The 15362-nt window shown below is 39.3% G+C and overlaps 1 protein-coding gene across 1 annotated transcript; it reads left to right on the top strand.

The window, feature by feature from the left end:
- The first annotated feature begins 78 nt into the window (after positions 1–78).
- GJD2 (gap junction protein delta 2) lies at positions 79–14753 on the top strand. The gene is made up of 2 exons (XM_068253901.1): positions 79–273; positions 5065–14753. The coding sequence occupies exons 1-2, from the start codon at positions 203–205 to the stop codon at positions 5906–5908; spliced, it is 915 nt and encodes a 304-aa protein (XP_068110002.1). The 5' UTR covers positions 79–202; the 3' UTR covers positions 5909–14753.
- The last annotated feature ends 609 nt before the right edge of the window (positions 14754–15362 follow it).

Raw genomic sequence — 15362 nt, 5'->3', positions numbered from 1 at the left:
CCAGGGACCTGTCTGTGTGACGCAAGCAGAGACTACTTAAAGGCAGATTACAGGCAGTAAGACAGTGTGAGCAGCCTTCCCGAGCAGGGACACCTCTGATCATCACGCAGAGATTAGACTGAGTATAGGTCACCTACACCCTGTGGCTTCCCCCGGAGAAGGTGAAAAGCCTCCCGTTGCACCAGGTCTCCGATGTACAGCAATGGGAGAATGGACTATATTAGAAAGACTTCTGGAGGCTGCTGTGCAACAGCACAGTACTATGATAGGAAGGTAAGAAACCTTTTAGAACACACCATATTTAGACTTAGAAAAGTGGATTTAGCTTTAGATAGACTCAAACTAAGAATCTGCAATGTCTGTCTAGGCACTAGCAGATGTTTGTGTGAGATCAACACAGTCATGTTTTGTATACATCATAAGTGATAGTCATTTATTGTTCAAACAGTTGCTGTTTTACCTTGCTCCGATACTTCGGAATGTGCTTGCTGCTGGCTTACAGAAATGAATGGACTGATATAGGATCCTGCAAGCATTAGGCAGACCTCAGAAACGAGGACAATAACAATTAAAGAAAATAAGTGCAATCTGCCTTGTTCTTTCACATATAGCAGCAGTCTGCTGAATAGCAGGAACGGTGCCAGACCCCCAAGCCATAGTGACAACTCTGCTTGAGATGTGATTGATGTGCCTTGTTATTATCAGGTGCATACGGCACATTACTTCCAGGGCTGGTGTATCATACGGGATTGCACAAGCAAAGATTTCTTGTTTGAAGTTTATTCAACGGTAACCCTAATGTGTAAGGTTTGTAAAGCTTTGCATTGTAGGAAGATCATCCTCATTTAGAGGTTACCGCACTGAACAAAAATATTCCTGACACAGTGCACATGGCTTTACCCCGGCTTAAAACTTACTGTATTGCGTGTACATATTTCATGTGAGTTGCAGCCTCTATGACCTACAAATGAAAACATTTCGCCATAATACATAAATCTTCTCAAAAATGAAACCTACTGAATATATATTATATGTCGTAAAACTTAAAAGGCTGCTGATGTTAGGAAAACATCAGTGAGCAAATAGTTGCAACCGGTTTCTTATGTTATTATATATTCCTCAGTTTATTGGTTGGACATAAGCATAGTTTCTAAGGACACAACAAGGAAAGCATATAATAGTGCTGTAATCTTTTTGCATAGCAGAAGCTAGACTGCCCGTATATTAACCGAATATCTGTAATTAATAGACTTGGGTAATTAAATGTACAGCCTTCGTTAAAAGGCATTACACAATTCCCATGCCTAGGAATGCATATTCATAAACTACTAATTAGCATTTAAGGTATCGTAGACCACCTACTATGCACAAATTTGAAAAAAATTACTTTCTTTCAATGTGTTACTAATTAATGACCAGTTTTGAGCTTTTAAGACAGGAGCAAAAAAAAAAAAAACTGGAGGAAAAGTAAAGCACCATCCTAGAGCAACCAATCAAAATCCTTGTTACATTTAACAGCTGAGACCTGATTGGCTGAACTGGGCAATTGCTCCACTTTTGCTTCAGTTTTCTCGGCCCCTGCCTTGATAAATCAACTTAACAGTGTTTAGATTGGATGTTATAAGCCAACTCACAATTGTCCCGTTCAGATATGGCAACATGAAAATGGAGTTTTACAGATTCATAAAATTTGCATAAGCTACTGATATCCGGGGAAGTAATCCACTATCTCATGACCTGTAAAAGATAACATCACTTAGTCTGGGAGATAGATTTAAAGTTACATAAAATCAAAAGGTAGGAACAGCCCAAAATCTTATCACTACAGTCTACAACCAATATTAAAGAACTGATTAGTAATTAGATTCATAATTAAATAAATAAATAAATAAATGTCGTTGCAATTTACAGCAATGTACTGTATATCACAAAGCAAATATCACATTTTTTTCTTCAACTATCTCTCTATAACCTACATGTTTTAAATGAATAAAGAAGTGACTTGATCACATATTTTATTTGTTTTAATTAAGTCATAAAGTTAAATGAACTAAATAATAGCTCTGGCAATAGAATGCTTATAGAACAGAGAATGGAAAAGCATATGCTATAAAACATTCCTAACTACGCCACAAAGCCCACATAAACAGGCAGAGAAGTAAAAGAAAAATGGTAAAAAGTACAGCCTATTTCTCAATGGCAGTATCAGGGTGCATTGGATGTACAGCCAATCAGAAAACCCCTGCAGGAAGAGTTTCAGCACTGGACAGCTCCTCATACACATCAATGTGAAAGGACAACCTTTCTCGCAAACATGCTTGGAAAAAAAAAAAGAAAGAAAATATCCCATGGCCAATTATCCCAGCCAAAAATATCTGAACCTTTTGCCTGGGGTGCTGCACTGTCATATCACTACTGTCACATCATCTTGACCCTTTCATTGCTAGAGGGTTCCGTCAAGTACTGCTGCAAAACTGCTGGACCTTCTGGCGATAAAAGTGTTAAGGGAGCAGCTGGATCTCCTACATTAGGAATTGTACATGAGAATGCAAGGACAGAGTTCATCTCTTCGGCTCACATAGCCCGGCATGGGCAGAGAATACCGCAACAGTGGCCAGAAGTTTTCTAAAACAGCCATTCTTTGTCAGCATCATTTGGCCATGTTTTATATGAAATGGAGAATGAAAAAAAATCCCCACTCTTGTGAGCCCTCGTCAGTTTTATGAGAACAAAAATGCCTGAAATCAGCACTGTCTGTGTTCTGCACATTGTTCATGTTTTAATCAGCAGAAAAGGGAAAACAGGGATGGATTTCAGTGACTGGCATTCACTTTATGTACCTAATGTACTAAGACTTCTAAGAGATCCCCAGACATATCCCGTAGGTGTATCAAGACGGGGTCCATCGAACCTGGAATAAAATTGTCTTCTATTAAATGATTCCTAATACTTTTCTGACATATCTGATCATAGTGAAAGTTGCTGAGAGGGTTGGGAATTACTGAGTGCAGTTGCCTGCAGTATTCACAGTAAAAGTAAAAAATAGATAAACAAATGTAGGACAGGCTGGGTTTATGAAGAACAGTTGTCACTGGAAGCCCCAAGAATTTACCAAGGTATAAGTGACCCTCACTATATTTGTTTCACAATAACCCCAATGAGGACTGCTATTGTTTACTGCATAATAGAAGACAGTCTTGGTTTGCTGGATCACTTTTGATACCTCCACTGGACATGTGTAGAGATTGCTTAGTAAATCAAATCTACTTTGTTTCAAGCATAATTAAAAGCAAGATTGACTGGGAAGAAACACATTTTTACTCACTTAAAGGAAATTTAAATTGAAACACTTTTGAGTTTCAAATGTTTCATTTCAGTTTTATCCTCTTTATCAAAATGCCAGTAGCCTAGTCGGGATTCTGATGTTGTCAGTAGCCTGGCTGGGATGCTGATGTTGTCAGTAGCCTGGCTGGGATGCTGATGTTGTCAGTAGCCTGGCTGGTATGCTGATGTTGTCAGTAGCCTGGCTGGAATGCTGATGTTGCCAGTAGCCTAGCTGGGATGCCAATGTTTTGACTTCAGTTGTGTTGTAGTCATATACCAGCACATGAAAGCCTGATAGCATCAAATCCTTTTTTTTGTTTAGATTTGGATAAAATGGATAAGGCATAAAACATCTCTCAGTTTCCAGGTGATGTGTGTGCCCCCACTGGGGACACATTGCCTCATTTCCTTTCCCAGGTGCATTTTAATGTATAAATAAACCTGGAGCTAAGAGGATGGAAGCTGCCATTTTTATTCACTCTTAAAATGCCAGCTACCTGGCAATCATGCTGATATTTTGGCTCCAGTAGAGTCTGAGTTATACACCTGCAACAAACATGCAGTTGTTAGAGTCAGAACATTCTGATCTGGGTACTCATTCTGGCTGTTGTGTGAGGAACTTTAACCCAGGATTCAACTTCATCCCAATCAGTAGCTGATACCCCTTTTCCCATGAGAAATCTTTACCTTTTCTCAAATAGATCATCGGGGGGAGAGGGACTGTATGGCTGATATTGTGGTGATGTCATGACCATGGTCCTGACAATTTGCTGTCGGTGAACCTTGTTGAGTTGTGGGAAATAACAACTTTTTTCCAACTGCCAAGCAAGCAATATCTCCCTCTGTGCATAGAACTCTCAGTAAAGGAACATTCCGTACAGATCACCTGGCACAACTAAAATGTCATCACCAGTAATACATTTCGGAATGTAAATCAGGGAGAGGAAAGATTTTACACTGACTAAATAATCTATATATTAATATTGTAACAAATAAGCAATTATATTGATGATGTTATTTTAACTACAGTTCCTCTTCAAATGCAGAGGATTAGGTCAAAAGTCGTACAAGTAGCATTAAAAAAAATAAATACAAGTAAAATCAACAGCACCCCTAGATGTCATTTAAAGTAAGCAGGTTTTTTTCCTAGAGGACATGAGCCCCAATTAGAGGTTACGATTGCTGCCCAACTCATATCACAGATTAAATGGACAAACTGTCAAATATTTATAAAGCACTGTGTAGATCAAAATATTCGCAAAAGTTTAAATATGCTTTGAGTGCATTTTAACAAACAGCACTGCCAATATGTGTCTGTCACGTACTCTAATTTATTTCACAAGGCACATCATAAATCATTTAACAAACCAACAAAATGCTGATGGTAACTAGAGCTGATATAGTATAAAACAGGAGCCATCTGTACACGTCCCAAATGCTATGTGCTACTAGCAGAGAGCGTTCTAAGTTGGGCAGTGATCAATATCCCTTAGCCATTTTGCTGACAACCACAAGCATATTTAATTAGATTTTCAAGTACAGCTGATGTACATTACACGAAACCTAATGTCATGTGAATAAATAAAAAAATGCAGTGCTGAAACCTGATCTATCTTGCGACAGAAAAGGAAAGGGAGAGGCTTTGGTAAAAAAAAAAAAGTTGCTGGCACTGCATCCTTGGTCACGCCAATGTTTTTCCACTGGTGCAACCAATCTAACGTATTGCATTATCTCTTTCAGGATCCTTCTGACCGTGGTTGTCATCTTTAGAATACTCATTGTTGCCATCGTAGGAGAGACTGTTTATGATGATGAACAGACCATGTTTGTCTGCAACACTCTCCAGCCAGGGTGCAACCAAGCGTGCTATGACAGGGCTTTTCCAATCTCTCATATCAGATACTGGGTGTTCCAGATCATTATGGTCTGCACTCCGAGCCTGTGCTTTATTACCTATTCTGTGCACCAGTCGGCAAAACAGAAGGAAAGGAGATATTCCTCTGTGTACCTCACCCTGGACAGAGACCAGGACACTGTGAAACGGGAGGACAGCAAAAAGATCAAGAACACCTTGGTGAACGGTGTGCTTCAAAACACGGAAAACTCTACCAAGGAGGCCGAACCGGATTGCTTAGAGATCAAGGAAATTCCTAACCCTTCAATAAGAACCACAAAGTCCAAAATGAGGCGTCAAGAAGGAATCTCTAGGTTTTATATTATTCAAGTGGTCTTCAGAAATGCCCTGGAAATTGGCTTTCTTGTTGGACAGTACTTCCTGTATGGATTCAATGTGCCCTCACAGTATGAGTGTGACAGGTATCCATGCATCAAGGAGGTGGAATGTTATGTCTCCAGGCCCACAGAAAAGACGGTGTTTCTTGTTTTTATGTTTGCTGTCAGCGGCATCTGCGTTGTGCTCAATCTGGCTGAGTTGAATCACTTAGGGTGGAGGAAAATCAAGATGGCAGTCAGAGGTGTACAGGCCAAGAGGAAATCCATTTATGAAATCAGGAACAAAGACTTGCCCAGGATGGGTGTACCTAACTTTGGCAGGACTCAGTCCAGTGACTCAGCCTATGTGTGAGGATGTTTGAAAAATAACAGCTGGAAACTGAGCTCTTGCAGCATGAGGAGAGGGGGGAGTTGTCTGATTAACGGATTATGCCCTTGGAAACAATTGCCATTACACTGCAGGAATGTGCTGGCTGGTAAAGTTAATATCAATCAGTAAGAGCTGCCAGGTATTTAATAGGAGGAGATTGGTGTTCCTGGTTACTGTTGCTGCTCAAGATCTTGCAATATGTTGTTTACTATTACACTCTTTCATACACACATTACAGATCTTTCTCATCCATAGCCACCCGAACATCTAAAACTTACTGATGTTGTGGATGAACTGCTGTACACTGGCCACTGGCTATAGGCAGTATCCACTGAATTTATGGGAAATTAATGATTGCTGCTATAGCAATGTGAGAGAAGCAGTACAGCCTGCTGCTAGGCATACTGAGGCTATGCACATATATAACACCAGAATGTGTTGGGAGATAATAAAGCAGCAACATTTCCAACCAATTAAATAATTATAGAACCACTTCATATCGTTGGACTAACATTGCTCTCTGCAGAGGTGTCTTAATTGACTAATACTGCCAACTACTCCTCTCTCATACATATACAAAATACTTTCAAGTAGCTGCAACAGAGGACAATTGAGCCAATTCATACATTTACATTATTCTGTTGAGTGGATTGGTAGAAAAAAATACAAAACAATCATTCCTCTTCTTGGTAATATTCAACCGAACAGAAAATCAATAGAGGACTCCAATTCCTGATGTGTTTCAGAAATGAGCAATTGTCATCTCATACCCTTGACACTCCCAAGTTCTCCCTCTCTTTTTATAGCAACTGAACAGAAGCACATATTTGTCTATGACACATACCTAACAACACACTGACACGCACTGACACACACGCTATACTACATACGCAAGGCTGGACTATTCCTTGACCTTCTGATATCCTGCCAGTGAGTACGTATACAGATGGTGACCACTCTGACCCTCAAACAAGGCTAAACCTGCTACTTGCATGTCCTACATAGGTCTCCAAACCTGAGCCATATACATGGGATGTTAAGGGAATTGATAACTTGAAGGGTCACTGGTTTGGTTTCTACAGCATGTATCCTATTGCATGTCGAACTTCTAGCCTCTCTGCTTGTGTTTGCACCAAAATAGGCATCCTATACATCATTTAACAAATTCCTTCTTAAAGAAAAATGTATGATTTTATTTTTGGGGGGATATCCCGCCTAAATTAGGTGGAGAAAAAAATTGCATTTTACATAAAGAGAAATTATGGTGCATTTTCTCTTGATCAAGATGTAAAATGCTAGGTTGAAGCTGGGTGTAGTGCAATTCTGTTTTTATTAAATATATATGCATATATCATGCACTGCAAAAACCCAGGAGAAATGTCAAACACTGCTTTAAAACATATCAAAGAAACTGTACCTCTGCACAAGTATGATATACTTCACTCCTGTGACTGCAACTCGGGGAGATTTATTTTTGCTGCAGGAGATCTACAGTGAAGAACAATCATACCAACGTTCAGGCCAAAAAATCTAATCATATGCAGAGGATTTATAAAGAAATGGGAATGTCTGTGCCAGTTGTTGGATGATTGTCATCTACACAGCTGCAATGAGTATATACAGTACTGGGCACAGAAGTTCCCATACTTTAAATACTCTGGAAATGATTGTGTGTTTAATGTGAACTTGGCATCATTGTTTCACTGCAAATTCTATTCCCCCAGTATGCAAACTTGCTAACACTTGCTCATGAATGCAATCTAGACATCTGAGAGTTCACCTATATGGGCGATTTTACTTCCATCCAAGCAAGCAATGCATCTACTTGCTGGCAGTTGCATCGCGTGCACTACATGAAAATCAATGTGCTGCAAAGAAGGCAACTGCCAAAGAGTGGCTAAATTGCTCAGCATCTTGATATAAAATTGAGAACACCCATATAGTTTAGCCCTTATTTTATCAGTACTGGAAGATGTCTACTCTGAAGACCATTAGAGTCATTATGGCAGAGTCCTCATTGACCTTGCCAAGCAGAAAGCTTAATGTGCTGCCCCGATCCTCTTTCTAGATTGTTTGCTATGGTCTACAGATTTCTCATAACGTTCTTCTCGAGCACACGACCACAGATTCAGGGTTAAAAGACATTAATATTTCTACATTGCTCTCAAACACAGCAGAGTATTGACCTACTTAATCCAAAATGGTCAGAAGCACTGTGATTAACCTCTGTGCCGTTCAGCATACATCCATTGCATTTCTGAGCAAGCAGGCAAGATGAGGGAGAGAGGGAGGTGTTGTTTCCTGATATAGTCTGCTAGATAGTCAGACTATTCCACATGGTGAGCATATGCTGTGACTGTGTCTACCTTACCGAGATGTTACTGAATCATCAACTACATTCAGAACATCCATTGATTGTACCATCTCTAAATGTTTTTTTGAACAGTGTTCAAGTCACTTGGTCACTAGTTGCCTGCTATGGACTGAGACACTTGGAACTGAGATGTCATAAAGGGCCAGAGTGAAAAAGGAAACACTTCAGGGCAGCTTTTAACTAGAGTTATTATAAGAGACATGTCCCACTGGCGCAGGTGTGAAAAAGTAAATTGAAAAACGTCATGTCTCATATTGGTCAGGGTTGACACAACTAAATGAGGTTTCATTCCCTTTTCACTAATCTAGCCAGCTACAGAAATTCAATAAAACATGAATTCTGCTCTTACTGAAGTTGTCGCCACAAACAGCAACATTAAAGTGCGATTTATCAGCAGGATTTTTTTTAATCTGATAGAATTCTTATTGTGAGGTTGACTGGTGTATTACTATGTCAGCATCAGAGTTTTCCCCATGTAAAGCCAAATTCTCCCCACCATGATTTCTGTGTAGGTTTTGGCACTAAAAATTACTATTACTTTTTGTTTTTTTAAAACCTTTGGGATCCCACACACAACTATTTACTACCAAAGGAGAAATGCAGACTTACTAAGCACCATGCTTCTCCCATAGAGATGAATGGGATTCTACGTCACCAGGATAAGACCAAGGGCATGACTAGAAAAGAACAGCACCTGCGATTGCAGTGGGCCCCAACTACTAACCTTCCCTTCCTCAGATACAGGGATCAATACTTCAGATGAGTTGTTTTTGTGGCTACGCTTGTTATGGGTATGAAGATCATGATGGCCACACTTGTTTTACGACCCTTGTGAGATGGGCCCAAAGGCTGTGAAGGTCACCAAGGGGAGGCAAGGGAAGAGGTGTGAACATTGGAGGGACCTAATCAAAGTTTTGCTGGGGGCCCCATGAATTGTAGTTACATCACTGCATAAGACCCAATGGTGTAACTGTTTCAATACTGGATAAAAATGGAGAGCTTAGGTGTATTATTCAGCCAACCTGAAATTAATTTGTTAAAAAGTGCCTGCTATTAAGTTACAAAGGTTTGCAATCCTCTCCTGAGTTATATCAGAATATGGTGAGCAGCACTACTAAAAAAAATGTGTTTGTGCTATTGCAGCTTCATAAGTCATTTCCACCAAGTCCACCCTCTTGGACCTAACTGTACCTCAGTCCAGAGGGAGGACACTCTACTTGACTTACCAGATAAAAAAAGAACTCAAACTAATTCAACATCTTTTAAGCAACCCTAATTGGTGCTGACATAACCTGGGTAGAGTTTGCATACATTTATCTGCTAGTAGCAGACTTTTAATAAATAATCCCATCCAGGCTAATTGGATCATATGTTCTCTAGCGTTCTACATTGTACTCCAACCTCATCAACCCCAGTGACCCACTTCTGGAAACCAGGGAATGGAAGCTGAGTGTTTGTGTGACAACTAATTGTGTGATAACCAAGTCAAGATCCTGAAACAAAATAGGAGACTTTTTGAAAGGAATGTTGGTTCTGAAAAGAGCAGGGTAGACAGATTTGACTTGTTAAGTTGGGCATTAACATTACCTTCAGCGTAAAATAAAAGATGTGTTAAGCGGATGTGTAATATGTAAAATGAAGATAAACCTCTTTTGGGTTTCTGCATAAAGGCATACTGGAAAGTAACAGCTTGCAAACGTATTGCACTTATTGTACTGTAAGTCCAAATGTGTTGCCCTTCCCTAAGAAAGCACCTTATAAACACAGTAATGATACAGGGCTGGTCTTCAGCTTCTTTTCCATCACTAGGGATGGTCGGAAAGGCCAAAATCCGATTTTCCGATTTCCGCATTTTTCCACAGAATGTTATGATTTTTTTGTCAATAAAGTTTGTTAAAAGTTAGTTAATTGTAAAAAAACAAACAAACGTGGAATCCGCTATTTTTTGTGACTATACGCTATTATGCGGAAACTGCATTCAAGACTAGCAACCGCAGTAAACTTCTGTACTCTCTGATAGGCCTAATACTGACATCTTCTGACTGGCCTAAAATTACCATAGTAATCTGATTTCCGCAGAAAAAATTCTGCATTCTGGGATTGGCCTAATATTTCCAAAATCTCATGATTGGCCTAAGATTAAAGGACAACTGAAGTGAGAGTGATATGGAGGATGCCATATTTATTTCCTTTTAAGCAATACCAGTTGCCTGACTGCCCTACTGATCCTCTGCCTCTAATACTTTTAACCATAGACCCTAAAGAAGCATATGCAGTTCAGGTGTTTCTGACATTATTGTCAGGTCTGACAAGATTAGCTACATGCTTGTTCCTGCTGCAGCAAAATGGACCAGCAGGACTGGTATTGTTCAAAAGGAAATACATATGGCAGCTTCCATATTCTTCTCACTTCAATTTCTAGGGAAGAATTCTGTATTCTCTGATTGGTCTAAAATTTTTGTGGTAATCCAATTACCAAAGAAAAATTCTGCATTCTTTGATTGGTCCAATGCTTCAGAATTCTGTAATTGGGCTAAAATGTCTGAGTTGCGGTAATGCAGTATTACCACGATATTACAATTTTCACATGCCAGTTTCCCCATACCGATTTCTGTCATGGTAAGCCCATTTCAAAGCAGAAATGGGAATTCTGCTGAAATTTTCCGACCATCCCTATCACTTGTAGTGACAGAACTATATTGTACTGTACTGGTTCATGTAAAATAGGGATAGCTGGACTTTAGTTCTATGCAGTGGATAGTTTACATTTACCACTGAGCGTAGGGCCTATTTTCTTCTACCAGAAACCTTAACTGTTGAATGCACCTTCAGTAGGCATTAAGTCACCTTTTTGTGGCCCCTGCAGAGCCCAGACTTTGGGCATACATCTGTGATAGACTGACTATGCTGAATCCTTCCATCTGGACCAGGAATTTTGAATATCAATGTTGGGGGAAAACATTACTGCTCTTTCGTAGAAAAAGATGGCCCACTGACACTGCTGTAATTATACACTTTCTAGCCAAATTGGCTCCATATTTATTTTCTTAATTAGCATTAGTATTGTGCCTGGTCTAAGAGGACTCTCAACTCGTGCCCTTGTGCTTATATTAAGTGCATACTTTTTGGCATTTCAACAAAGGCAAAACTGTGTTTTATACATTTAGAGGTGTAGAACTCTAAAGCACAAATTGTAAAAAGACATGGTTGCTCTTTACCAAAATGGTGTATTCTTTTTAAGGATATGGAAGTACAAGCACATGGACAATCTCAGGCTGTAAATACTATAGTGTAGAGGCCTCATCACAGATCAGTTTACAAAGGATTTATTTAGTGACTGTATTATATTGCTAACTATGTTAATACAACAACAAAGATGATTATTTTTGGTCAGTCCAGTGTTTAGTCAGTTATCCATTGCCAAATAATGGGTGTTCTCTAGACATGAGTTTTGTACTGAGAATGGGAATACGGAATGGAGGTCTGGCAGGGGTGACCACAAACTCTCACTAGGTAAGAGAAGCAGATTGAAAAGACAATCAATTTCTGTAACACCCTCAGGGGGATAAACACAACGGACATATGGACATATATAGAAAGATTATTGACTAAAGAAAGTGTATGAGGAAAGCTTATTTTAAACTATGACAATTACCCAATCAAATTTGCGAGCACCCCAACTTTTATGTGATTTATGTGCACCCCCTGAATAGAAATTAATGTTTAAAACTGGAACTGTACATTTAGCGTAACCACCAAAGCCTTTAAAGATACTTAAAGGGATCCTGTCTTTTTTTCCAGACGTCATGAACTGAACTCAGATTTGATAACTAGATTAAGCGTAGTTTGGTTGCACTTCTCATATCAAAGTTGGCAGGATATGGGACGTCATCAGAAATCAGGTTAAAGATGGACAGAAGAGTGGGAATTCTCTACACTTATCTTTAGTTATATAAACACTTACCAGTATTTGCTGTTCAATATCAGACTTGATATGATAAGGAAGAGACAATGGCCTCAATTCACTTAGTTTATCTCCTGTCTTTAATAACGTTTCTATAGTTATCACCATGGTGATGAGACATGTAGTATTCAGGAAACATTTCACCTCAGGCAAACCTAAAGTTAACTCTTCTGTCTTTAAGTTAACTCTCCAATCCTTAAAATAACTCCAGAATTCTAAAGTTAAAGACAGACTGTTAATTAACTGCGTGTGAAAATAACTACAAAGGAGGTAACTTAACTACAGAGGAGGTAACGTAAGGAATGAAGAGATAAGATAACTCTCTCACTGTGTGGTGGTACGTTTCCTCTTGCTTTATTATCTCTAGCATGATCATAGTGAATTGAGGCCATTGTCGCCCTGTAGATTAATAATGCACAGAAATTCTTCTAACATGCAACTTTCCCTCAACTCAGGAAGAGAGAGGAATTGAGCCTATGAAAGCCAGTGATTGCCAATCAATTTACTGGAAGCCGGGAAATGAACAGTTAGTCTTTTATTGGCTACACTCCTCTTGGGTCATGGGAGATTTGTATATTAGGGGATATCTTGATCACAACTATTGATGACAGAGGGGGGGTTGTTTTATAAAGTGAACTCACCAAGTCAAAGAAACTACTGGTTCCATACATTAATGGTACAATGTTTCAGGCCTGACCAAGTTTCTCTTGAGAAAGGGTGATGAGGTCCTAAGCATCCCATTATTAGCCTATGGAACTCAGTAATGAACTGTAATATACAGTGGAATCTGTTTGCAAACTTAGTTGAATTGGTGACTCGTTATCGCGTTATAGGTCTATTATGGGGGTTGGTTGGTGATTTCACCTACAAGATCTACCAGCTCAGCTTATTGTCTAACGCTGAATGAGCAGATTTTGTGTAAAAGTAGCACTGTCTAACTCGTATCTAAAGAAAAGTGTGCTGTTTCACAAACCCAGATTCTTTGCAGGATGTGTGACAGGGCCATTTGAAGTTGAAGTACACATGGATAAACACTTGGAGCTGATGTCAATGCTGATATTGAGTTTGGTCATGGCTAGAGATGGTCAATGATATGCTAATAATTTCAGCTCGTATGCAAGTTGTATGTAGCTGAGAACTGGGTCAGTCACAAATTGGCAAGAAGGGCATTTGATTGGCCCAGTTCCAAATTTGCATGCAAGTCGTAATTAATAGCATCTCGTTGACCACGTCTAGGGATGGCATGTCACGTAATCCACTGCATAAAGATTTGGAGCTTGGGTTAGTCTGTTCCATGTCTCTGTTCATAAATACAGCCTGTCTGGCAGCTGGATTTGCGGATTTTTTTTTTCTCAAAAGGTTTAAACTTAAAGTAAACCCGAGGTGAAAGTGATATAAAGGCTGCCATATTTATTTCTTCTTAAACAAAACCAGTTGCCTGGTAGTCCTGTTGATAATTTGGCATCATAAGTAAGTATCACCACCCTGAAACAAGCATGTGGCTAACTCAATCAGACCTGAGTGAGAGTACCTGATCTGCATGCTTGTTCAAGGTCTATGGCTAAGAATATTAAAAACACAGGATCAGGGGGATAGTCAGGCAACTCGCATTGCTTAAAAGGAATTAAATATGGCAGCCTCTACATCACTCTCACCTTGGGTTCCCTTTTAAGCCTGTTATTCCAGTGCTTGCCTCTTTATTAAAGTACACCTTGTAATCTTGAGCTTATTGAAAAAATGTTAGTTTCCTGGCTGTAGCTTTTACATCACCTGGAGGTAGCATGCAGATCAGGAATAGTGATGAGCACAAATTTCACATACACATAATTTTACATTGAAATTCACAATTACATTGCAAAATCGTAAATGCAACATCTTGGGAAAAATTCATAATTAATTTTAGTCTGTAATTGTAATCATTCGTAACTTTGTGTAATTTTTGCATAATTTTGTGCTGAGTTTAGCGGTTAATAGCAAAGCCCCCCTACAGGCAATTACCACCAAAAGTGCAACATATGTTAATGAGAATAGTGGGTACAAGTAAAAAATAATAATGATAATAATTTTTCAAAAAGACTTTGTATTTTTTGAGAAAATCAACTTTAAAAATGCAAAGGAAAAATGTTCTGTTTTCTGAATTTAAATTTTTTTTTACTTTTTCATTTTTAAAATCAATTTTCTCTAAATTACAAGTCTTTTTTTTATTTTATTTTTCTTTGGTTACTTGTACCCACCTTAAGATATGTAGTTATTTGGGTGACAATATATGGGTTTTTTTTCATCAAAGTCAGCATGACATTATGCAAAAATTATGCGAAAATTACGAATGTTTACACAAAATCAATTTAATTTTCAAATCATAATTACGTGGGGGCGTAGTTGCAAAAATGTAAGTGAAATTTAGCCTAAAGCTACGTACACACGTCGGACTTTTACAAACTACCGGTCGTCAGACCCGCCCACGGGGGTGGTCGTTCTGACGACAGTTTGCTGGTGTGTACAGTCTGTTGTCAGGCTGATAAGGCAGGCTTTGACTGATCCGCGTTGATCAGTCAAAGCCTGCTTTATCAGCCTGATGGCAGACTATACACACAAGCAAACTGTCGTCAGAACGACCGCCCCGCGGGCGGGTCTGACGTCCGGTAGTTTGTAAAAGTCTGACGTGTGTACGAACATAAATCGTAATTTGCGGATTCTGATCATCACTAATCAGGAAAAAAGCCAGATCACCTGATATGCATGTGCTGGCCCCAGGTGAGTGGTTGGAGTGTACTTTAATAACAGCTGGCTTAGAACAGGAATGCTGCCAGTGGCAGAACACATCAATGCTGTGTGTTCAATCCAGGTCAGTGGCTAACTAGTGATAACAGGATAGCAGGCCTGACCTTGAACCTTTAAAAACAAATCAGTAGTGATGACTCACATGGATCATTCCTGATAGGCTACTGTAATTACATCCTGTGCTTTCCAATAACCGCCAGCTTGCTAGGAAATATATGAAGTATATACAAGGCATCTCCCCAAACCCATCGTCTCTATAAGCTAGGGGATCTCTATAAGTTAGGGGGTCTCTAGAGCATGGTCTGCTGCTGTCAGCA

The sequence above is a fragment of the Hyperolius riggenbachi genome, chromosome 9 (genome assembly GCF_040937935.1).
Source record: "Hyperolius riggenbachi isolate aHypRig1 chromosome 9, aHypRig1.pri, whole genome shotgun sequence".
In the NCBI taxonomy this organism is placed as follows: domain Eukaryota; kingdom Metazoa; phylum Chordata; class Amphibia; order Anura; family Hyperoliidae; genus Hyperolius; species Hyperolius riggenbachi.
The sequence above is the reverse complement of the archived record's forward strand: the minus strand, read 5'-3'. Positions and strand labels throughout refer to the sequence as shown.